Source organism: Oncorhynchus gorbuscha, linkage group LG05, assembly GCF_021184085.1.
Source record: "Oncorhynchus gorbuscha isolate QuinsamMale2020 ecotype Even-year linkage group LG05, OgorEven_v1.0, whole genome shotgun sequence".
In the NCBI taxonomy this organism is placed as follows: domain Eukaryota; kingdom Metazoa; phylum Chordata; class Actinopteri; order Salmoniformes; family Salmonidae; genus Oncorhynchus; species Oncorhynchus gorbuscha.
The window spans coordinates 18,288,620-18,313,275 of record NC_060177.1 but is presented as its reverse complement, the minus strand read 5'-3'; the positions used below and the strand labels follow the sequence as shown (position 1 = coordinate 18,313,275).

The following is a 24,656-nucleotide window of genomic DNA, read 5'->3' as shown; positions in this document are numbered from 1 at the left end:
ATCGCTGAGATCCTGATTGAAAACAGCAGAGGTGTATTTGGAGGGCAAGTTAGTCAGGATAATATCTATGAGGTTGCCCATGTTTACTGATTTAGGGTTGTACCTGGTGGTTTCCTTGATAATTTGTGTGAGATTGAGGGCATCTAGCTTAGATTGTAGGACTGCTGGGGTGTTAAGCATATTCCAGTTTAGGTCACCTAACAGAACAAACTCTGACCTGAGCCCTAGGACCGTGCCCCAGGACTACCTGACATGATGACTCCTTGCTGTCCCCAGTCCACCTGGCCGTGCTGCTGCTCCAGTTTCAATTGTTCTGCCTTATTATTATTCGACCATGCTGGTCATTTATGAACATTTTAACATCTTGGCCATGTTCTGTTATAATCTCCACCCGGCACAGCCAGAAGAGGACTGGTCACCCCACATAGCCTGGTTCCTCTCTAGGTTTCTTCCTAGGTTTTGGCCTTTCTAGGGAGTTTTTCCTAGCCACCGTGCTTCTAAACCTGCATTGCTTGCTTTTTGGGGTTTTAGGCTGGGTTTCTGTACAGCACTTTGAGATATCAGCTGATGTACGAAGGGCTATATAAATCAATTTGATTTGATTTGAAGATAGAATCTCAACATTTTTGGTGGCCTTCCTAAGCCAGGATTCAGACATGGCAAGGACATCGGGGTTGGCGGAGTGTGCTAAAGCAGTGAGTAAAACAAACTTAGGGAGGAGGCTTCTGATGTTAACATGCATGAAACCAAGGCTTTTTCGATTACAGAAGTCAACAAATGAGAGTGCCTGGGGACACGCACAGGCTGGGTTAGCCTCCACTTCACCCGAGGAACAGAGGAGGAGTAGGATGAGGGTACGGCTAAAGGCTAGCAAAACTGGTCGTCTGGTGCGTTTGGGACAGAGAATGAAAGGAGCAGATTTCTGGGCGTGGTAGAATAGATTCAGGGCATAATGTGCAGACAGGGGTATGGTGGAGGTAAGCCCAGGCCCTGAGCGATGATATAGGGTGCAATTTGGTATGCAGACAAAGGACAGAGCACAGTGCAAGGATAACAGCAGGCCTGTGTGTATTAACACACATACTAATATCTCATGTTATCCTACATTTATGTCATTCTCTGAATCTGGCACAGCGGAGGGGTTTTATTCTCCATATTTTTACTTATACAAGAAATATATTTTCACTCACTTCTTTTTAAGTGAAATTTTTAAGGTCTGAGTACGTCAAATAAATGAAATCAACTTTTATTTGAGTAATGATAGTTTATGTTTTTTGTAACTAAAACCCTACATTTCTCAAGTTATCACTTCTTTGTTTTCTGTTTCTTCCTCACCCCTTTAGCGGACTACATTGTGATGCAGTTTGGGCGGGTTGCGGAAGATGTATTCACCATGGACTATAACTACCCTATGTGTGCCCTCCAAGCCTTCGCCATTGCTCTCTCCAGCTTTGACAGCAAGCTGGCCTGTGAGTAGCAGCCACCCTCAGTCCTTTCCCTCCTGAGAAGCTACCTGCTCCAAACTGAAGGACTACTCATGGGCCTCCATTAGTACATCAGTCCCCTCACCAAGGGCTGCAGTTAATCCCGGGTCACCATTGGGGCCAAACACTGTCCAAGAATCCCCCCTGGAATTTGCTTAAGCCGAGGATGGTGTGGAGGCACAAACTGTCTGCAAGAGTGTCTGTGAGTGTGTGTATGTGTTCTGGTGCTCCTTAGGAACCCTTCCAGTCTCTATTCAGGATAAGGATATGTCAATCAGTGAACAGGACAAGCACAAAGACTAATCCACTCTTGATTTTAATAGATCATGTTTTAAATTAAATATGTAACAATGAATTCTGTTACTTTATGTATCCGTTGTGGAATTCTAACATTTCTTTAACCATTAATTACTTTTCAATGAATTTAACATTTATTGCAACAAAAAAAAACTAACAACTGTTCATCTTCATGTTGAATTGGTTGAAGGAGTTTCATCGTAGTAATTAACCCCCACATGCCACCTTTAACTTATTCAATATTGGACTGGAAACCATTAGGTTACAAATTAGGACCGATTCAAGATTGAAAACATAATTCAAGATAAAGCTCCTAACAAATAACACTTTAACCTCATAACTGTCACTAATATGACTCATTTGAACATCACATAACATTCACATCCATGTATGTGTTTATATGGTTATTTATGTATTTATACATATCATGACACAGGTGACTGACAAAATAAAGGAAACACCAACATAAAGTGGCTTAATAAGTAGTTGGGTCACCATGAGCCAGAACAGCTTCAAATCACATTGGTATAGATTCCTGTCTGGAATGCTATTGGAGGGATGCGATACCATTCTTCCACAATAAATTCCATCATTGGGTGTTTTGTTGATGGTGGTGGAAAACGCTGTCTCAGGTGCCGCTCCAGAATCTCCCATAAGTTTACAATTTGATTGAGATCTGGTGACTGAGACACACCCCTTTAAACCCCCTATACTTCTTTGAGACCCCTCTGAGTTCTATTCTTCTAGCCATGGTAGCCAAAATAATAGGTAACTGGGCATTTTTATACATGACCGGATGATGGGATTAAATAACTGAGGAACCACACCTGTGTGGAAGCACCTGCTTTCATAATACTTTGTATCCCTAATTTACTCAAGTGGTTTCTTTTGTTCTGGCAGTTACCTGTATCTTGTTCTTAAGTGTGTCCATATCCTTAGTTTACACTTATTGAATCTTTGTTTTTGAGCCTGAAGCATACATGATTGAAGGGAATATCTGTCATAGTTATTCAATTGGACATGAACAGACCAGGTCAGCGAAGGGCATGACACACAGTCTGTGCATCTTGTAAAACATCATATCACACTAACAAGTATGAGAATGTATAGGATGGTGCACTTTAACAACGTTTACAGTGTATGTGAAATAGCTGTACATATTGTGCCTTTGGAGACAAAATCCAATTTTATGCTTTAACTTGATCAGATGTTCTCTCTCTGAGACGGGACTTTGTAATGCACCTGTCTGAGCCTGGGTGTCTTTGTTCTGCCTGCTCCCTCTTCACCCTCTACTAGAAAAACACTTCTTGAGGTGACGGGATTTGTTCCCTTTTCTGTTTGGTTATATTATTTTCAGATGATGAAGTCACTAAAGTCAGGTTTTTTATATGCCCCTACTGTAAATTCTCAACTCCCTGAATAAAATATGATTTACTAATTTGTCCCCAAGAATCTTAACAAATTAGATTCAGTAATATAATGTACAGAATCGGTTATTGGCACCAGGCACAAGACCATGGGCATTGTGGTTTGCAGATGCACTCATATCTTCATCTGACATTATCAGAAGAACTGATAACATCCATCTGATAATGTGAATCATTTCACACGTTATCAGAGACCAAACCACTCAGATATGGCAAGGATAGTAGCAGGCCTGTGTGTATTAACACACATACTAATATGTCATGTTATCCTATATTGATATCATTCTCTATGAATCTGGCATACCAGAGGATTTTATTCTCTATATTTTAGTGAATCAATAAATATCTTTACCCTACTTTTAAATATATATATTTTTTCTGACTTAATTGAACAGATAGAAAGAGAGGATGACAGTGGGGAAAGATAGAGAGGTTGTGTCAAAGGGCAGTAGACTGGATTCAAACCTATGCTGATAATGTAGAAATGTGCTGGAGGCTGTGACATTACCATTAGACCACCTGGCCACTCTCCACACTTGTTGAGAGGCAAAAGCCTTTCACAAAATATATGAAACTATTTTATATTTTATGGATATTAAGTGGAAAATGAAGACCAAATGAAGACCAAATGAAAGCAAACAGCAAAGAACAATCTCTGACGAGGCAGCTCATTGCTATTGTAAGTTATGAAAAAGGGTCTACTTTAATCAACCATGATATTCCTGTTTCTTAGTAATGTGTTCCAACTCTTCGGAATTTTTAGGCAAACTGTTGAGATCCTTGCAGAAAAAAAATACTGTGCTTTTCATAACAAGTTTCTTTGTGTCCAAGAAACAAGGCCCTTTCATTCTATGAGTGTGTTTAGTACTGTTTCACTGTAATGTAAAATGTGTACATTGTTCAATATACAGTGTTTGTATACACACAGTTCTCTGATTATGAAAAAAATAAAACTCCAATGAATCAAACAACAGTCACATGCACCCACAACACTATGTATACTCTCTGACTGAACCCCTGAGATGTCTGTGAAGTGATGATATGGTCGTAAAAGACAATAGGCAGGTAGTGTAACCGATGTGAAATGGCTAGCTAGTTAGTGGTGGTGCTAATAGCATTTCAATCGGTCACTCGCTCTGAGACCTGAAGTAGTTGTTCCCCGTGCTCTGCAAGGGCCGCGGCTTTTGTGGAGCGATGGTTCGTAGGTGACTGTTGTTGATGTGTGCAGAGGGTCCCTAGTTCGAGCCCAGGTAGGGGCGAGGAGAGGGATGGAAGCAAAACTGTTACACTATTATATGACCTTTATGACCTTTTAATAGAATGTGTCCACTTTAATAGTCTTGAGATACAAAAGCTGGACTTGAACGATCTACCTCTGTTTACTCATTTATGTGGGTCCCTGCTCTCTCTGTTTACAATCTATCCCAGAGGACACCAGGATCTCTACAATGCTTGACTGCCATATTGGAATAAAGTTAGTCAGATAGTTTGATGTCTACCATCAAAGGACATGATGAATTGTGGGTAAATGGTTGTCTTTAACGCAGCATGAATATTAGGGTATTAGGTAGTCTAGTTAGGATCACAAAATTCACCCACTGAACAGCATATTCTTTCTTGGGACGCAAGGAGACAGGATAGAAAATGGGGATTTGAATAAGGAGAGGTACATTCTTGGGAATTTTCAGAACATTCAGTAAGGTCAAAGGGCTAGAGAGGCAAGTTTAGGATGAGCTAGTTTCCTCATTGACTCTGCCCTCTGTCTCTCTCCTGTTCCTCAACCTGAGAGAACTCCGAATCCCCAGCTCCCCAGACCTATCTGGTGGGGTGAAGCTGTCTGTCTCTTCAGACTGAGACAGTAGAATGTACTCTTCTTCCATCTCTTCTTCTGCTTCTGGATTACTACAGACATCACAACTAAAACTGAGAGCCTCGGCCTCCATCAGTGGGTCTTCATCACCTACTACTCCCTCTTCCCCTGTCTCATCCACTTCCTCCTCTTCCTCTGTCTCATCCACTTGCTCCTCTTCCTCCTCCTCTCTTCCTTCTCCTCTTCATACCTATATCCATAGACCGTATCCTGCTTAGGGTAGTGAAACACATCTTTGTGGTCGCTGAATCTGATTAGCTTTTTTACTCTGGTGGGACTACTACCCGTTTCTTCCATTCCTCCTTCAGGAGGTGGGGGCGGGTAGAGCTACTGCTCCTCCTCCTCCCCTGAGTCCTCTACTACCTCCTCAGCCAGGGCCTCGGCTGTGGGTATCTGAGTCAGCAGCAGGCTCCTCCAGGATGGTGATGGGGTCATAACTGCCGCTGAGAGAGAGAGAGACTCTACCAGAGGGGACAATCAGAATATCAACTGTCGCATAGTCCAACGTTTTGCTAACTTATCTTTTACACTTCACCTCTCATAATTCTATAGAAGTACTTCTGTAGCTCAGTTGGTAGAGCATGGCGCTTGTAACGCCAGGGTAGTGGGTTCGATCCCCGGGACCACCCATACGTAGAATGTATGCACACATGACTGTAAGTCGCTTTGGATAAAAGCGTCTGCTAAATGGCATATATAAGTACAGTAAGTAATACTCAAAGCCTCATGTGAATATTATTTTACGTGTGGTGAGTGACAGAGGAGCCTACTGTGTTGTGTTAACCTACCCTCTGTCAGCAGAGTAGGGCACAATCACAGGTGTGGCCCCCTGCATCACCTGGCTGATCTTACTCAGCTTCTGCAGTAACTTGTCCTGCTTGGATGCTCTTCTAACCTTGCTGCTAGTCGTGCTGCATGCCACCAGAGAGCAGCAGAGAGGGGGGGAAAAGTGGGCCTCAATACCAATGTGGTCTTTCTCCCATTCCTACCACAGTGCTTTCATTCTGATCAATCTTTATCTATAGCCTGGAGATTATTCATGCTCATGATAACCTTTTATGCCTTCCTGCAACACTTTCACAGATTACAAATGTTAAGTCAAACACATTTGAATGAAATGGCTAAACACTGCCTCTAGGATGAGCAATATTAAGTTATTGTGAAGAGGTGAAAAATGGCATGCAGAAATGAGTAAAGAGAGAAGTTAATAGCTGAGATTTGTCCTGAAAGGAGATATATGTCTCTGAAAAGGATTGGAAATCTACTCCAGTATGGAGTGAAAATGAAGAGAGCCACTAATTGCATGTTATTGATCTAATATACACATTATTAAGAAAGATCAGAGTGAATATCGTTATCTGTTATTGGAGATCGAATATTCACCGTCCATGGATGGTGGCCCCAATCTCTGTGTAAAACAGGAGGCTTTTAAATGTACATGCTTTCCTTCAAGTTGCATCAAATCTACAATGAAGTACAATCTTCATGAAGCACAAAATATACACTTGCATGGTGGGTAAGAGTGCGAACCTATAAAGATTGTCATGTTATATTTTAACAGTTGGATCCAGACAAAAAAACAAATGGCACATGAGCAAAGGAATGCCTGACTATGGGAGAGTTAATCAAAGAATGTGCCCTTTCATTTTTATGTGGCGTCCACCCTGATTTATCCCTGCAATGGAGTCATTTATTTGGCTCTTCTTAGATCTGGGCTGGGAGAAGTGGTGTGTAAATGGAAATATGGGCCATTTACCTGTTAGGAGTGTTGCTCCTTCTGGAGACGATCCTCTACTTCACCCTCTGTCTCCAGCAGCTTCTCCTGAAGCTGGGCCAGCTCATCATCTGCTGGGAGGGAAACATGGCAGTCAGGGATGTAAAGAGCAAACTCATGCATGGACGAACACACACCGTATCTAGAGTTGCTTTCCAATGTTGCAGAAAGCCTTGAGATTCAACATTCACTCTGCACGTTTAGAACTACACGTTCAATACTCAGGAATGGAAACTAATCAACCATTGTGACTCAATGTTTCTTAATTACGGAAGGTGAGAGTGGCATTGATACATAGGACATGAATAGATTTATATGCCTGTCCCTGTCACATTGTCCCCCACCCCTACCCCCTTAGCATTCATTTGATGAATGGAGCTAAACCTCTTAGTGCTGATCCAAAATACATGCAGTAATTGGTATTAGACACTGCTGGGCTGAAACAACATTACTTCTGATTGCTAATCCAGGTCTAACAAAGGCAGGGAACAAAGCTCCCTGCGAGTTGGACAGGATCCTAATCTACCTTATCATGGAGTTGCTTAAATTGGAGCTACTGATACATTCTGCAGGGGCCCTGACAAATGGAACGATCAAAACAATGAGGAAGTTGATTGAAAATAAGCCCTCAAAGTCATGAAAGAGGTGACTGTTAGAGAGGAGCTCATTTGCCAGATGGTATTTCTCCTCGTAGGGTGAGCTATATCCTGCATTAGTCTTTCATCAGGGTGAATCATCACGGAATGTAGGACCTAAATGGTGTGTGTTAGGGAGGTCAGGTGCATGGGACTCTTATCAACTGCGCTATGAGATAAAAGGCACATCATATACATCATTGTGTCATTCACAATGGCCTAGCTATTAATGATGTGATGCTGTCTACTTACTCCTTCTCTTCTGCCAAGCTTCAAATGTCATTGTAGGAAATCAGCATACCAGTTTAGTACTTTTTCCTTTAGGCCTAGTTGTCATCTGTGAATACAACAATGCATTTATGGTATGCACAACTTGTAATGTACTGGATGCACTGGACTCCTAGCCAGTATAGGTATTACATGGATGCTGTTAAAAACTGTAATAGTCTACATCTTCTACATTCCTGCCTCTAAATAGTTTGTCTATCCATTTGACTGAGCCAGTCTAGGGTGGACATTGTGCAGCTTACCTTAAATATGATGAAGAGGATGTAGAGTAGGATTCCAAATCCGTAGATGGGAATGGCCTGGCTGATCCGATTGGATTTAGTGGCTCCTCGGATCTGAAGTGTGCCCATGCCTTTGACTTTAGCCAGGACCTCAGGGCTGTGGGGCCCAGAGTCATGAGTCCCCTCCATCCACTGTCCGAGACGCTCCTCTGGCATCTGTAGGCGATGCATCATGGGAGGATAATAGCCAGGACCAACTAAGAATGAGAGCAGAGAGCACTGATCAACACACTAGGAGGAAGCCTGCAGTGTTCAATGATTAATCAATGTACAGTTTACTGAAGTATAATATATTATGGAGAGAGATGGTCACAATGAAGAACAGGAAAAACAAGACAAATTACAATTACTTTATTTGAATGGTGTGGGAGTTCATAAAACTGGCAAGGGCGACGAGGAGCAGAACACAGCAAAGAGGATAACCTCCTGGACTGAATAGATGCATACAACCTGATGATGAAGACATAAGTGTAGGCTATAATAACTTACAGTTCTAGGCTATTGGCAAAATGCATAGACTTATATGAAATGCTGTATTCAATAGCTACATGCTGTTACTGTACGTATAATACATTATTTAGCTTTGCTGGCAGGTTTGTAGATGGCTAGAACGATACGCAAAATATGGAATTATCTTCCAAGCATCAAAGCCGAACTGCACATCAACATCAGAACGGATCAGTGATAAGCTGCCTTACCCTCGGGCTGCCCTACATCATTCTTCCCTCTCGGGAAAATTATTTAGGGAAGGAAAAACGAAAGACAGAAGACAGAGCAGAAAATCAGAGTACCCTTCTACATAGTTGTCATCGACATATTGTCACAGATAAACTGTACCAGAGATAGTAGAGAATGGAGTATATTTGAATGTACATTAAACCTCTGGTCGTCACTAGTTACCACAACCACAAAGTCTTAATTATAGCTACACCCCGCCCATTTCTACCATTGTTATTCGTACAATCTGATTTTAAACCTAACCCTAACCACACTGCTAACTTTATGCCTCACCTTAAATTTAGCCCCCCAAAAACGTTTTTTTTTACGGTATAGTCCATTTTGACTCTGTGGCTGTGGTAACTAGTGGAAACCCAACCCTCCAGCATCCTTCCTGATTTTACAGCTCAACGGAAGTGACCTGTTTTGTTTTGGCTTTGTGATTGGTGTATTTTAATGCAGTTTGCAGTAGTCATGGCTGGAAGGCATCCAAGCTTTTATCAAATTAACGTCAGATTTTACTTTTCGTAGCAGGTTATGATAATTAGGTTAAGATTAGGAACATGGTGAGGGTTAGCAAAAATGTTAATAATATATACTTTTGACGTTAATTTGACAAATACTGGATTATATATAGCAAGGCCTGCTTGCAGTCTCATCCATGTGAGGCGTCATCCGCAGTCCAACAAAGTAGGCCCTACCGTGTAATTCTGAAGATATCCATCAGATGGCAGTGCAGCTTTAGCTATTAGAAATGAACGCTGCCACTAGCTCGCTCTCCAAACAAGGTGCGTCATGAATTGAGGAGCAAACACAATTGGTCAGATTTCTGCAACTCATTTACCAATCACATCCATGTTTTGATTTGTATTCGCATCGTGATTGGTCTATGAACCCATAGGAGGCCATTGAAGTTTATAAAAACATCCTTCATTTTCCGAGTCTGTACTCCAATGTGGGAGGAGTTATAGGAGGGCAGGCTCATTATAATGGCTGTTTTTAGACTCAATCAGGCAACGCAATTTTATTCCCTTGTTTTCTAGTGTAATACTTTTTTAATCACTTCAGTATGATACAATAACCTGTAGGTCGAAACTTTTGCAGTTAAGTGTAACACCTATCAGGCCCCCGAGGACTGGAATTACCCAGGCCTGCCGGGTTTAGGGTAGGGACGTCACACGGATCCCAGATAGCACTGACCGTCTCAGCTATTGGCAACTGTAATCAAGGGCGAGGTCAGTTACCATGAGTACAACGATGGCGGTTTCTGTTCTGTAAATTCCATTTACCATGGCTTGGCGATACAGGGAGGATGGTCGAGCGGCCTATTATATTTTGAATTCAGAGCAGTAGATTGTAAATATTTATGACGAGTCACCGAACAAAATAATAGTTCCATATGGTTGATATTTCACATAGGCCTACAGTGTCAGTCCTTCAGGAATATTGACAAAGGTCTCCCTGGGACAATGTTAGTCTACTCTCATTACCAAAGTTGGCCTACAGTGTGTTCATTGTGCAATTATAATTGCCCATAATTATTTATTTATGTGATAGTTTTGTAGCCTGCGTAGGTGAAGCTAGCAGAGTTTAGTCCACTAAAGCTAGTGTCCAATAGACCTTGGTTAGGGCCCACTCACTTTGTTTTATGAGTGTGGATGTATAGTTTAGCCACATGAGGTCTGTACATAGATTTATTAAAGCAATTACATTTTCCCTGAAAGGTGACATTTTGAGCAGTCATGCAAAGAAAGAAAACAATGTGTCTGTTGCAGTAATATCACTCTGAAGGTTGCCACCCTGTCTCTCACAGCAGTCTGTCATTGATCTCAGGCAGGCTGCATCAAAATACCTCCTCCAATGTGGTTTAGGAACACAAGTAATCCTTTAGCTTCACACATAAAACACTCAGATCAGGTCCCAGTTAGTGTGAACTACATGGCCAGCATGGGATCAATGTACAGGAGCTCTCACAATAATATTTTGCTTACCTTTATTCAAGATATTATCATTTTACAATGTGCCGTTAAAGTCAAACCTTTATAGGTCTTGTAGGTCTTACCAATTTTTGTGTTGAAATTAAATTCAGTGAAAACTGCCACCAGTGTACATTATTTGCCATCCACCCACCATAATCTTTTAATCCTGGGAAACAAATGTGCATTTGTGTACCCTCTCTTGGAGGAATGTAATTATGTGTAGATTATCAGTGCCAACCAGCATATGATTTGAACAGAGATTACAGATGGTTAATACAGCAGATAGCGAGCGATATGCTGAGTTTTTGGCACCACACACTTACTTCAAAGTACTGTGGATGTGCCATAGTATTTAACAATATCTGGTTATTAGAGATTTCATTCATTGTGATTCTTGGCTTTAAATTGTGGGTACTTTGAAGAAAAGAGAGTTTAATTTGACCACTGTCAACCTCCCCCATTTCACTTTTATTTTCCTATTATTCGAGTCAACTCAACTGTGAATTGGCTCAAAATGTATTTCCATATTCCCCATAATTGCAGTGTTGTTAAAATAAGACTTTGATGGTTCTCATGGAAACCCATAAGTACACATCACACTGTTCTATTACTCAAAACATAAAACCTGCTAATGTCAGAGTGGTGAAAATATCACAGTGTACTCCCATTTCCAAAATCCAACTGGGAAGTATTACATTTTGAATTCGACCACATGCATTCTCACAGACACATGGAAAATCCGTTATGAGGAATGAATTACTAAGGTCTGTGGGTACATTTTGGACAGTGCCTTTGGTAATTTGCCTCTAGTTTGGACGATGCCATGCAGGAGGTATGTGTGAGAGTATGGCCAATTCACACTGCAGTGCGGCACATTGGTAAGACTAGGCACTCTGCCTTTATCTGTTTACGGCACCTCTCTCTTATCCAGTCTTTAATTACTTAATTATTCTTCATTAGGCTCAATTAAAATACAATAGACTCGCTGCAGCAAAAGTCAGGCAATTTCTGCTCCCTCTCAGCAGTGTACAAAGCACAACAGAGGGAGGCTGCTGTGCTTGCCCTTCTATATGTAGTGGGAAAAACAAGTTTTTCTTATTCCTTAGATGAAAGTCCTGGGCTCTCTTATTGTTATATTAATAGCAAAATGTAATACCGACTCTTATGAAATGTTCATGCTCCTCTATGTCTTGTGAGCAATAGATTCACATACATGGCAATCAACACACCTTCGCCAAACAAAATTGCTTTCAGAAATGGAAATAGTTTTCTTTCTCTATATTCATGCAAGTGATTTGCTGTGCAATGTCACCTTACTCAGTGGTAGCGCATAGCGGGCCCAGGTTTACATCAAGTTGTTTTCCCTCCCCCTCTCTCTGCCTCTGTCTAAATCAGTCAATTTATTTCCAAATTGCAAGTTGAGTGTAGGAGCAGGGGTTTTTCAGTGGTGGTGAAATATTAAATCAATGCACTCCTATATAAGGAGAAGGTTTAATTTTTTATTTGAAATTGATGGGGATGAACCTGGCTTTGAGTGTCATGAAGGACAAACTGTTACAAATCCCAGGCCTTTATATTCATAGAGCAAAGGCAGTTGTGAAAAGTGAATGAGGTGGATTAATGGAGTCGAAGGAGGATGCTGTGCCATACAGCTCGGACAGTCCTTGAGTGGCTCTTGTGCTACTGTTGTCAGGCTTTATTTATTAGCATCACAAGAAGGACAGTTGTGACAACACTTTGAATAATCCACTGGTAACAAATGAACACGGGATCAAATTTAAATGTGTGCTAACTTCATGATTATCCTCACCCTAAACATATGGAGAAGTCATTTATTTGATTTAACCTTTATTTTAACAGGAAGTTCTCTTTCACAGATGAACCCTGTATACACATCAATCAAATATTGGTGGACACATAGAGAGAGCAACTGTTCTGTTATCTACGGATGGCCATTACCACTGATGATGGCGAAGATGATGAAGTAGACCTATCGTGCTGTTTCAGAGCTTGCATATGCGTCTGCTGGTTAGTTTTCAAGAGTTGTTTACACTGTAATCAGACCTGCAGCAGAGTTGTACAAGTGGTGGGACCCAACTCACTGGATGAGAGTCTACTATACAGCATCTCCACCCAGACTTTAACAACAAAGACAAAGGGAAGGCTAGCTTCTTATTCATCAACACATTCAGATAGACGTTCATTATTGGGAAAGAAACCAGATCAGAAACAAAAAACAAATCCACATATCACGTTCACTAAAAACAATTTTTGTTAGGCTACATCTGGATGCTGCTGTAACAAAAATAGTAATTTAGTCTCTTTGCATTTCCATGACTGAAATCCTGGGGAACTAAAACAAGCTGTGTTTTATTCTGTTCTGTTTGTTTCACAGAGAGGGAGAGAGAGAGAGGATAGTTACACCTGCTTGGCCTATCATTTTAAAGGTAAGCCGTGGCTGATCGTCTTTTCACAGAGGGAATGAACAATTGATTAGCTTTGTTTGACATATAGAGTTACTCAGCTGTGAACTGTATCTGTGTCTTCCCCTTTGATTGTGTTAGCCCTGTGCTGGGCTCCAGAGGGGCGCGCCACCGGGGTGGAGCCGCTGCTGAAGTTCACCTGATACAACTTTGATCTTCACCAGCGGGGGTGGAGATGATATTATTTAAGGTGTCTCAGCATCTCCGTGGCATTGCGCTGTGTGAGGTACACAGTGAAATTGCAGGTTTATTTGCGCTATGCTGGATGTGTGCCCTTTCTCGCAAGTGCACACACACACTAAACACACACACAAACTCAACACAAACACACAGATCATTGAACCCTTCTTGGTTCTGCTCCATCAGGGTTTTGCCCACAGCTGCAGTGTTGTAAAGCTGCAGCTCAGTGTGCCCACCCTTTGGCTGGAGAAACGTGCCTGCAGGTACCAGTACTGATACTGATACCATATCAGTACTGGAGGGCCTCAGGGCTAGTGCAGCACAGGTAATATACAGTCTTTGTCTATATGTTCACTCATCCTCTCTGCCTGTCTGATTCTGCCATGTTGGTGAAATGGTGAATCACAGAGTGCTGAAGGTGTGCAGCTGCTGGCCTAAGAGCCTACTGGACATAGTGAGGAGAGGAGAGTCTTTGTTATGGATGACCACAGACTGTTCTCATTTATCACCTATATACTGTTATACTACATGTGGCCCTGAAAGCATCTCAACCAGCTGAAATAGGCTGACTCAAAGGAATACAGTATCTCAAAGCTTAGACTTTCTGTTATACAGTAGGCTCATGTAATATACTTTATACATTTTCTGTTGTGAGTGTTTCTGATGCCACTTGGTAAATGATATGCATTCTGTGCTGTCACATTAATGAAGAAGACGATGTTGATGCCATCTACATTAAAAGACATTCTGTCTGGCATCAGCATAGAAACTAAAACAACGCATAAGAGACAACATACATTCTCTCTGGTAATTACATGAATCACATACTGTATGTATTCTGATTCACTGTATATTCAGCTATGTTTATGATTGGGATTACTAAAGCATCTTTCTGTTGGAGCTTAAAGAAGTCATAATTTTTCATTTCCAGTCAACAATATGCTAGTGTTGTCTTATCAGTACTGGAATAGGGCAAATCAGCTGAATAGTATGTCGGGTACATTGATATACTGTATTGTATGTGTAATCAAACACTCTGAGTGTTTGTGTTAGTCTCAGATAAGATACCACTGTTGAAATATGACAAACAGGTCCAAACATTACAGAGCATGTTTTGTCGTTTCCTAATAGATATTTTTATCTCTTATCAGATAATATCAATCAAATGTATTTATAAAGCCCTTCTTACATCAGCCGATGTCACAAAGTGCTGTACAGAAACCCAGCCTAAAACCCAAAACAGCAAGCAATACAGGTGTAGAAGCACGGTGGCTAGGAAAAACTCCCTAGAAAGGCCAGAACCTAGGAAGAAACCTAGAGAGGAACAAGGCTATGAGGGGTGGCCAGTCCTTTTCTGGCTGTGCCGGGTGGAGACATAATAGAGAGCATTTACACCATGCACTACAAGAACCTGCAGAATGGAAGCTGGCATTTTGGGGAGTGTTCCAGTTCCTCCTGTTTTTGAACAACTCTCTCTCTCCCTGACCGTGGGGTTCAAAAGTTGACAAGGTCTGTAGTGTCTGCGTGGTAAGCATTTTATCACAGACAATTAGGAAACAGTTTGTCGCACTTCTGCTCCATCTGAGCACTCCATTTAAAGTAGTCGCTAGGCGGATAAACAGCAGAATGTCTCCCCTGTGTGTGCATGGCACCTTGAATGCCCTTAACCACTACTAATAGGAGATAATGATTAGTGCTCTGCGAAAAAGAGAGATTATTTTTGAATTATTAACAAGTTAACTTTGTAGTGGAGGCACTTTATCCCTGAGGACAAACACCCCAAATGTTTGCAAAATATAATTAAGCCGAGGCATCTTTAAATGTCATTGCAGCCTGTGCCATGTTTCAAATTGTTCTGCATCAACAGAATTTAACGAGATGGCTAAGGAATCCATTTCCTGCAAGCATGTGATAAGCTACACATACAGTGGAACACTTTCATTGATTGCCAAAATAAAGCATTTTGTATGCAAATGGGGAATGGAGTGGCTAAGCTGATTCAGCCTCATGGACACCAAATAATGGCCTTTACAATTAATACTTTCGCATGCTATCCATTGAAAATTTCATCTCCTATTTAATGGCTCTAAAACATCATTTACACATGCCCAAAAAAGAGGAGAAAATGTGTGGTGTTCCAATGGATTAATATGAAAGCCAACAAACAAATAAAAAGCCGAAGCTCCCTCCATCCCCCCTCTTATATTGGTCCCTTTCCCGTCGTCTCATGCTCCTGCACATTTTGGATTAACTGATAATCTTTGAAGGAAGGTCTTCTCACCCCCAGGGGGTGGGGTGTTGAGGGGGAGAACGCTGCAGGACTGGAGCCTAGTGCTGCATTGTGTCTATGTAATATGCTTGTCTTGGACTTGTAAACACGGTTCTTTTGTTGTGGTGATACAGCCTACATCCACCTTCCCTGCTTCAGGTTTTTTTTTGTTTAATGAGACTCACAGGTCTGTACAGATAAAGGCCATGCAGGAGTTCTCACAGGGCCGTCAAAGGAACGGTAATACTTGTCAAGATGACTCAATAAAGCAGTCCAATGGAAGCCCTTTAGCAGATGGTTGATGGCTGTGTAGTTGTACCCAACACACCACTTGTCTTCCATTAGTAAACATCTGTGGGGCTCGCTGTTGAACTGCCTGGCCCCATCACTATGCCTGTTGCGTCATGAACGGAGGCTTTTCTAAATGACCACTAAGACCTGTCTCTTGAACAACCTGAACTCTGTGTGAGAGTACATTTGAATGGATGTACCAGGCTTTTATCTCTGGGCTTGGCCTGTGTCTGATGCACTCCCCCAGTCCAAAGCCTCTGCTCTGTTCTGCTCTGTTGTTCAGCCCTCTCTCTGTACAAACATGGTTCTGACGTTTAGAGGTTATATATCCACCAAGCAGGGCTTTGACCAGTCTAATGTCAGGTATTTAGATGAGCTGGCAGCATTTGATTCATATCTGCGATTAAAACTGGGACATATATTGAACCTATGATGTGAAAGGAAAGCACTTAACCTCTCATGAACAACAGAGGAGGTGCTGGGTTGTAGCTAGGTCGATGGCGCAGTAGTGTAGCTTTATATTAGGCTGTGCAGAGTAAGTGCAGTTCATTTTAGCACTGAATATGGTGTGAGGCAAAAGCTAAGCTGAAGGTAAAGTAAGGTTTCTGACAAGCCACATAATGGTTGCATTTAGCTTGTGTTGTCCCCCTTTAAGCCCGGAGACCTGTGTGTAGTTCAGACAGCTTCCTGGTCATGTGTCTGTGGATCCATACTACATTCTTCTGGAGACTGAATATGACATCTATGGTATGTTGGGTGTGATGTGAAAGGGGTTTGACAGGCTGTCCTAACTGTTTGGATTTGGTTATAATCATGTTTGGTAGGTTTACTAGTGAGGATGGCAATAAGCTGTCCACTGGGGAGGATGTACAGGAGTGACAACCGTAACAGCTAGCAGTAGATGATCCATGAAACCACTATCATTTGACGGTCATTTCATGCAAGTCTTTTCACCATTCTCCATCCCACTCCTTCTCCTTAGAACCTTGGCTGGGACTGACTGTGAAAGTATGGACAGTTAAGCTATTCATGTCAACGTATGAATAAAGGGCTTTCCTATCTTTTCACACTCAGTTCCAGGTGACCTTCAACAGAGCATCCTTTAACTGCCATATTCAATATGTGTATTGATATGTTTTCACAGAGCAGAGGTCCATTCATGCTTTCAAAAGCCATGTTTTCAGCTCCGTATGCTCCGTTTCTATGGATTCTGTAACGTACGGATGGACAAGACCAGGAGATGAAGTTATGACTATCATGACTAACTTTGTTCTGTCAAGGTAATGTTTCATGGTCATTGATATCAAGGGAATGTTTTCTACTTTGTATTTATCAGTTTCTTTGAGGTCACCGCAGGCAGGGTAGAATACAAGATCTCAAGGTAGGCTCCCTCCCCCTCTAGTGCAGCCAATAGCATGTTCTCTGCAACACCTTGTCAAATATCCCCCTTCTTCCATTTTGCGCTTTCATCCTTCTCCACCTCAACCTGGCATTTTTGAGTCAAGGGCAGCAGCAAAAGTGTTGACAGCAGCGTTTGAGGTAAATGAGAGAGCTGAGCCCCTCCACAGCAGTGAGGATGCTGGGGAAGGGAGGCTGGTGAGAGGGACTGTGACGATAGAACTGACCTCCTGATCGGGAGCATCCACAGGGCCTGGAGAGAGAATCCCCTCTCTGCTGCCCAGGCTGGAATTTTGTGCTTGAGACGTGTTTCACTTTCTCAAATCCCAATTGCATTCAGTAGGGGGGTCCTCTTTCTCTTTGCCCACAGGTTTAGTGGCTGCCCTTGTGCCCGCTGTCTGGGCCTGAGGTGGGGGTGTGGGAGGATCGATAGCATGGCAGCTCCACTGTCAGACAGAGGTGAAGTTAAGCCAGGACAGAGAGAAGAGGAGAGATAGAAGAGGCTCCTAAAGATACCTGAGTAGGTATTATCCATGACACCTAGGCTTTGAAGCTTTCAACCTTTAAACACATGATCTGGGATAACCTCTGGTTGTCAAGATCCATAGGTTTGCTGTTGCAGATTCAGCAAATTCAGTACTGTGGTCTGTTTACTTCCACAGCTTCAAATGCAATTGCTTTGTATTCCACTGTTAGATATTTGTTGAGAGGCTCTATCATTGGTCTCCGACGCTGATGTTGTTGTTTTTGTGCTGCTCATATCATTCTGTTTTAAATTGCCTGGGCAAGACTGTGAAGGGAAATCTCCTCGAAGTCCCTCATGGTCAGCCCTACAGTCAGACATCTTTCATGTCCTGATGAACCTAAAGAAACATGTTTAACACCAACTCAAAAGATAATGCGATTTGAAATAATCTTCCTGTACTCTCAGAATGGTGTCAGTAAACAGGCTTTTATCTCAGCAAAAATCCATAAAGTCTTTACCTCAACCAGAGAAAGAAACACATTCTATTTGTTTTTATGTTGCGCCTTATTTTTCAGTGAGGCAAGACGCTGCATGGGATTGGAGAGGATGACTTTCAAAGGTTGACATTTAACAGTTGTAGACGTAATGATGAATACAGGAGATGGAATAAGCTCATGGAAAATGACACCGTCATGGTTCATATTTTGAATTAAGCTATATGTTAATCCACAGTGTTGTGGGCAATATTGATATCAAATAAATACTGAGCAAGCAACACCATTTCCCCTTTGACTGTCAGTAAAATAAGATTTCTTGAGCTGATTTTATTCCTCTAAAAATTTGAGATCCTGAAAATCCTCAGTGGCCTGCTTTCCTCTCTGTGAGAGAGATATCCTACCAAAAGCTATGTACTGTATATATAATGGCTTTAACAACGTCCCCACAGTGACAACCTGGCTTTTAATCTATATGTCTGCATTAATTATACTTGGCTTTACCATAGTCTTTGACCTTACCATTTCCTAGCCAAGTGTGTATGTATGAGTGATTTGGTCTCAATCTGCTCTCTGGTGAGATGCTGGCTGAAGTCGTATGCCAGTGAAAATGGCTTGAAGTAATCTGAATCTTTGAGGAGCTTAATAAGTGAGAGCAAAGCCAGGGTCCCGGCAAGTTCACAGAACCTCTGTGACACTAAGAGAAGCTTAATCAAAGATTGGTTACCCGCCTCCAGTTTTTGGTGGCGTGACTGAAGATTCCAGGATTGAACCCCTGTTTTTGAAGTTGGAGATAGGATCATAAAGATGACTTTTTCTTGCTCCGGCATGGAGGATCTCTCCTCTTTTTGCTCAATATGCAAGTACCAAAAAAGAAATGGTTATATAAGATACACTGATGAAATATACACCGGCTGTACTGCAGGGACTTTTGGGGGAGCTGACTTTCATGTACTCATCAATTGGCTCATAAGAGCCATCATGTGTAGTAGGCCACTGTATGGATATATATAGGAACAGGATGCCATACCTGGGAAAGAGCCCATGTAGTGAAGCACATGTGTTTGTTAGGCTACAGAACGTTATACCCTGTGAAAGTAACCCCCTCTTCCACTTTACTTCCGTATCATGTCCCCTAATCTTTTGAATGGGCTTGGCGATTCAAAATGACTGAAAACACAGTTATATTTCAAATTAGATTTTGGTTTGTGGGTTAATTTACTTCTGCCTGATGCCTTTTATTCCTTTTTTTTGCGCTGAATACCATTCAAAAAGCCGACAAAACTACAAGGTTACTTCCTGGAAAATGACATCAATTTCATACCTATTGACTTCACAAGAAAAACAATGGTAGATCATTAAGAGTATTTTGTACAGTAGGTGTAACGCAGCACAGTATGTGTACGAACTGCTGCCCAAACTGAGTCCAATTCTATCAATTGAGTTTAATTGGCTTGTGTACTGTACCTATGAGTTCTAAGCAGCTGTAGCCATTGCCTGGTTTGACTCAGTTTGAATATTTGATTTCAAGTTTTATCCCTACATAAAACATATAAAAAGGCTGAAAAGTGTCCTGTTCATTTGGCTGTGAATGGTTTGAAAAGGAACATAACAAAGCCAAGAAGCTAAAGACTGTTCTGCTCTCTATGCCTGGACAGCTCCCTTCCCTGCCTCCTGAACTTCTTGAATAAAAAACACATTGGTTTCATAGCAGGAAATGGCAGACGCTGTGCTGCTGTTTGTCGAGATGAGACCCGCTCTCTTCCGGAATGGCCGAGAGTTTAGCCTTGATGCATTTTACACCGGACCTAGCCCTTCGTTGACAACTTATCTGTGACCTGTGGAGAGAGCAGGAACGACTGCAGTGAAAATCAATCTTCGCCTCTCCTTTCGCCTTGAATACCAGCAGAGCAAACAAACATGCCTAAACAATACGATATATACCACATATCAATTACACTAAACGCCTCAGTATCTATACTTCACTGTCCCAGGCACACACCGGTTACAAGGCACACACGCTGCTGTAAGACGATAATGGCGCTGCATTGTTCCTCGCCATCTGGAGGACTGATAAGGCCTGGCTGTGCATAGTTGATAATAAGAACCGGCAGAGGGAAAACTGAGTGTTAAACATTTCTTTGGCCCATGAAAAAGGTTCCATTAAGTCCACTGACCCCAATTGAATATTAATGAGCTAATTAACAGATTTATTGTTCTACGCAATTTCTGGAGGGGCAATTTTTTTCAAGTGCTATTATTTTTTCTAATTATTTTCTGCACTTTGTATAATTGAATCTTTGTAGCTGCCAGCATCCTGTGCGTGCTTTGGCAACGAGGAAAAGCATTTGGCATGTTTTTTTTCTCCTTTCATTTCAACTTTGTAAACAGAGAAAAACTAAACAATGTTTTTTTCCATGGCAATTTGCTTGTAAATGGTATTCCCCCCTCCTTCATCAACAGAGCTGAACCCAAATGTTTGTTTCATTTTAAAGCGTTCCTACACCTTATGTATTTTTAGATTTCAGGTTTTATAATATGCATTTTTCTTTATTTGAGAAAGGGTGAGGCATGTTGGAGGTGTTGGTTACAAAACAGCAATCAACTGGGTTCCAGGTGGTTGCATTACATGGAGGACTTGACAAAGGTTTAAATGGCCAGCGACAGCTGGGGCTGATAGATAGTATAATCAGCTGATGAAGAGGATACACACTGAATGGACAGACCACTGAATAGTGCAGCTAGGCTACTGTGAGAGATGAGGATGTTGTTAAGGTAACCTTGAAAGGACTGAATGCAATGTATAATTGGTTTGATAAATCTATAGGATAAACAGGGGAATGCAGCTTTCAGTTCAGCTTTAGGCTAAGTGTTGTTGTTGTTGTATTACATGAACACTTGGATATATAGTAAGGCACAGTGTAACTACAGTGCACCTTGTTATATACTACAGTACCTACACAGGCCTATAATTATTGATAATCATTGCATTAGTAAGCACATTCACATGAACTGTTCCAACAACTCTCTATACATACTGTACTGCAGTTTAAAGTGGTATTCTATCTATTCCACAGTATATGATCATTGTATTGGGATATTAATGTGGTGATGGTGTAAAGACACATTTTGATATATGGTAGCTGGGACATCCTTGTCGTGTACCTTTACTGCTCAATGTATTGAAGCACAGAGTCATGAACTATTGGGCCGAAGAGACCGCCTGCCAATCCAACTGTAGCTCAGTTTTACTGTCGGAACAAGCCTCTCCACCTTGCCAGTGAAGCAAGCAATGAATAAATTGCATAAGGAATATGTATTTGGGATAACTTGCTGTGGTGTACATCATATCTGTGCTGTAGCCTTGACAGGAGCCAAAATATTCCCAAACATCAAGTTCAGAGCCATGCTAGACTAGTCTCCTGGTAATGTACTTACTTCTCATCAGCCATGCAGTAATCTGAGGCATTTTAGAGAGGGAACTTGTCAATGTGCAGTGCATACTCAGTTTTTGAATCGTAAATATGCAAGACTATCTGACTGAGAGGGAAGCCTGTAAGAAAACGGACAAGTTTAAAATGATTTGAAATAGTGCATTCCTGTAGTGTTTTCAGACAGTGTAATGTCCAACTGTCAATTTTGACATGCCACTGAATTTCAATCAGCATGTTTAGGCCAAGGAAATTGGAATTATCCCAGCGCATAAAGTGCACCTCTGTCTGAAAGCAGTGATTAAAGAGTGGTGGGGGGCATTGTGATAACCTTTTCCATAACTGGAATGTAATTCTTACATTTTGCTATCTGCAAGTTTACCTAATTCTATTTATGTCTGAAATCCAATTCCGGCCAAATAAAAGCATCAATTTCTTTTGGTTACTTCACCAATATAACTTAGAGTAATGAACTCATTTTGCTGTTGTATGGAAATTTGGTCTCATTACAATAATTTTGCCTGATACACCAGCCAGCCGATATTAAGAGCAAGGCCCTACAGTCATAAACTGTTATTATGCTATACATCATAAAGTGCATTAGGTTCATAAAACCTGTCAACAAAAAGGTTAGAGAGTTTCAGCACGTGGCCCACCAGGTTAATATATTTCCTCCAAAGGGCTGAATATTAATGCCTCAGCTATATTGCAGCCACAGAAACCAATTTTCTGCTAGTTGGGGATTTTCAAGATTCTGTGTTTCGCCTATTTAGACACACTGCCACACTATCCTTAAATGGACACAGATGCCTTTCCCTTCAAATCAACGGTTTCAGTCTGCTGGAGGTTCTTTATTGACTGTGGAATCTTTCTGTTAATGGAGTTGAATACTATATTCTGATTCGGTGGGCAATTAAGGAGACCTCATAAGAGAATAGTCTGGCTGTTACTGGATATCTTTTCATAAACATACAGAAACAGAATCAAATACAGGCCCTGCAATGTTCTGTCATTACGAGATGTATATGGTTCACTCAACCTCCTTGGCTTCCTGCAAAACCTTACTGTGATTGGCTTGTTTGGCATGTCTCCAATGGCCTCACTCAACACATTCTGTATAGTCACTGCATGGTACATTTAGCACATCTAAATGATGTATTAAACAACGACTTCAACCTCAATCATTTCTAGGCTCATTGTTTTAAGTGAATGATGGTGAGATCTGATCTCGTACAAACAGATGCCACTCTTCGACAGAAACATAATGCAGAATTATTTTAATTGCTTCATTTTCATGTAGCAAGCTGCTCTCGTCTTGACAGTTTGTCGTATATCTTTAGGGAACGTGCAATGCATCTGCTGTTGATGGGAGATCCCTTGAAGGAAGCGTCAATAGATTCAGCCATATAATTGCCACAGGACTTGCATGGCAGGGGAACGACTGTGCTCACACTTATGAAGAAAGATCCAAAGCAGGAACTCGGCTAGTCAGGTTTTGAGGCAAAGCAACAAAGTGCGGTAATTGTTTTGTAAGCTGCATGTCAGCAGGAATGTGTGATGCCGAAAGAGCTTCTTTATTTTGCACAGTGCTTTTAGCCATCAAATGTGATCCTGAAATGGCTAGATGCTTTCTTGAGAAGGGGAAATCTTTGATAACAATCAATTACAATACATTTCCTCTTTTGTCTGGGCCCTAATGGCTCCTCTATGGGCACATGGTGAGGCCTGTCTAGTAAATATACACTATTTTCCTTTTAAACATCTTATAATATGCATGAGGAACATAGAAACACACTATGATGGAGGGGTTGAGCATCAAAGTCCAAATTACAATTCAGCTGAGAGTTTCTCCGTCAGAGAAATGAGAACAGAGCAGTTTGTGGTTAGCCTTCCATTATCCAGATTGAATTACTGTGTTGTACTTTTTAGGCCATCTGTTCTGGTTTAAGTCATATTTGCAAGTATATCATGTTTTGTGTGTGGAGAGAACTTCTTTGATGGGGTAGAAGAGAGTTTGGCTGAAAACAAAATGGTGGTACGAGCTGTCACATCATGTTGTAGTATAATCTGTATTGGTATGCTGAAGGAAGTAAGTAACAAGCAGTAAGGCATCAAACAGTGGACTGATTGTAGTTATCTACAGTGGGGCAAAAAAGTATTTAGTCAGCCACCAATTGTGCAGTTTCTCCCACTGAAAAAGATGAGAGAGGCCTGTATTGTTCATCATGGGTACACTTCAACTATGACAGACAAAATGAGAAACAAAATCCAGAAAATCACATTGTAGGATTTGTAATGAATTTATTTTCAAATTATGGTGGAAAATAAGTATTTGGTCACCTACAAACAAGCAAGATTTCTGGCTCTCACAGACCTGTAACTTCTTCTTTAAGAGGCTCCTCTGTCCTCCACTCGTTACCTGTATTAATGGCACCTGTTTGAACTTGTTATCAGTATAAAAGACACCTGTCCACAACCTCAAACAGTCACACTCCAAACTCCACTATGGCCAAGGCCAAAGAGCTGTCAAAGGACACCAGAAACAACATTGTAGACCTGCACCAGACTGGGAAGACTGAATATGCAATAGGTAAGCAGCTTGGTTTGAAGAAATCAACTGTGGGAGCAATTATTAGGAAATGGAAGAGATACAAGGCCACTGATAATCTCCCTCGATCTGGGGCTCCACGCAAGATCTCACCCCGTGGGGTCAAAATTATCACAAGAACGGTGAGCAAAAATCACAGAACCACACAGGGGGACCTAGTGAATGACCTGCAGAGAGCTGGGACCAAAGTAACAAAGCCTACCATCAGTAACACACTACGCCGCCAGGGACTCAAATCCTGCAGTGCCAGACGTGTCCCCCTGCTTAAGCCAGTACATGTCCAG

General features: G+C 41.5%; 1 protein-coding gene and 2 long non-coding RNA genes across 7 annotated transcripts in view; 2 read left to right on the top strand and 1 right to left on the bottom strand.

The window, feature by feature from the left end:
- LOC124035609 (tubby protein-like) overlaps positions 1-4,209 on the top strand; it is a 93,638-nt gene extending 89,429 nt beyond the window's left edge. For all 4 annotated transcript variants that reach the window (XM_046349144.1, XM_046349142.1, XM_046349140.1 and 1 more), the window contains one exon: positions 1,344-4,209. In XM_046349144.1, coding sequence (XP_046205100.1) covers positions 1,344-1,477 — 134 coding nt within the window. In that variant the 3' untranslated portion in view covers positions 1,478-4,209. The remainder of the gene's footprint in view (positions 1-1,343) is intronic.
- On the bottom strand, positions 1,782-9,170 carry LOC124035610. The gene is made up of 6 exons (XR_006838778.1): positions 9,068-9,170; positions 8,407-8,506; positions 8,018-8,253; positions 7,740-7,824; positions 6,835-6,923; positions 1,782-5,539 (listed from the first exon to the last, which is right to left on the bottom strand). It is a non-coding gene; the product is annotated as an uncharacterized LOC124035610 (long non-coding RNA).
- A 613-nt stretch (positions 9,171-9,783) lies between these two features.
- Positions 9,784-14,204, top strand: LOC124035023. 2 transcript variants are annotated; one of them, XR_006838668.1, is made up of 3 exons: positions 9,784-10,008; positions 13,148-13,199; positions 13,317-14,204. It is a non-coding gene; the product is annotated as an uncharacterized LOC124035023 (long non-coding RNA). The 2 variants fall into 2 exon arrangements; XR_006838669.1 differs by lacking the exon at positions 9,784-10,008 and adding an exon at positions 12,646-12,780.
- Positions 14,205-24,656: the final 10,452 nt, after the last annotated feature.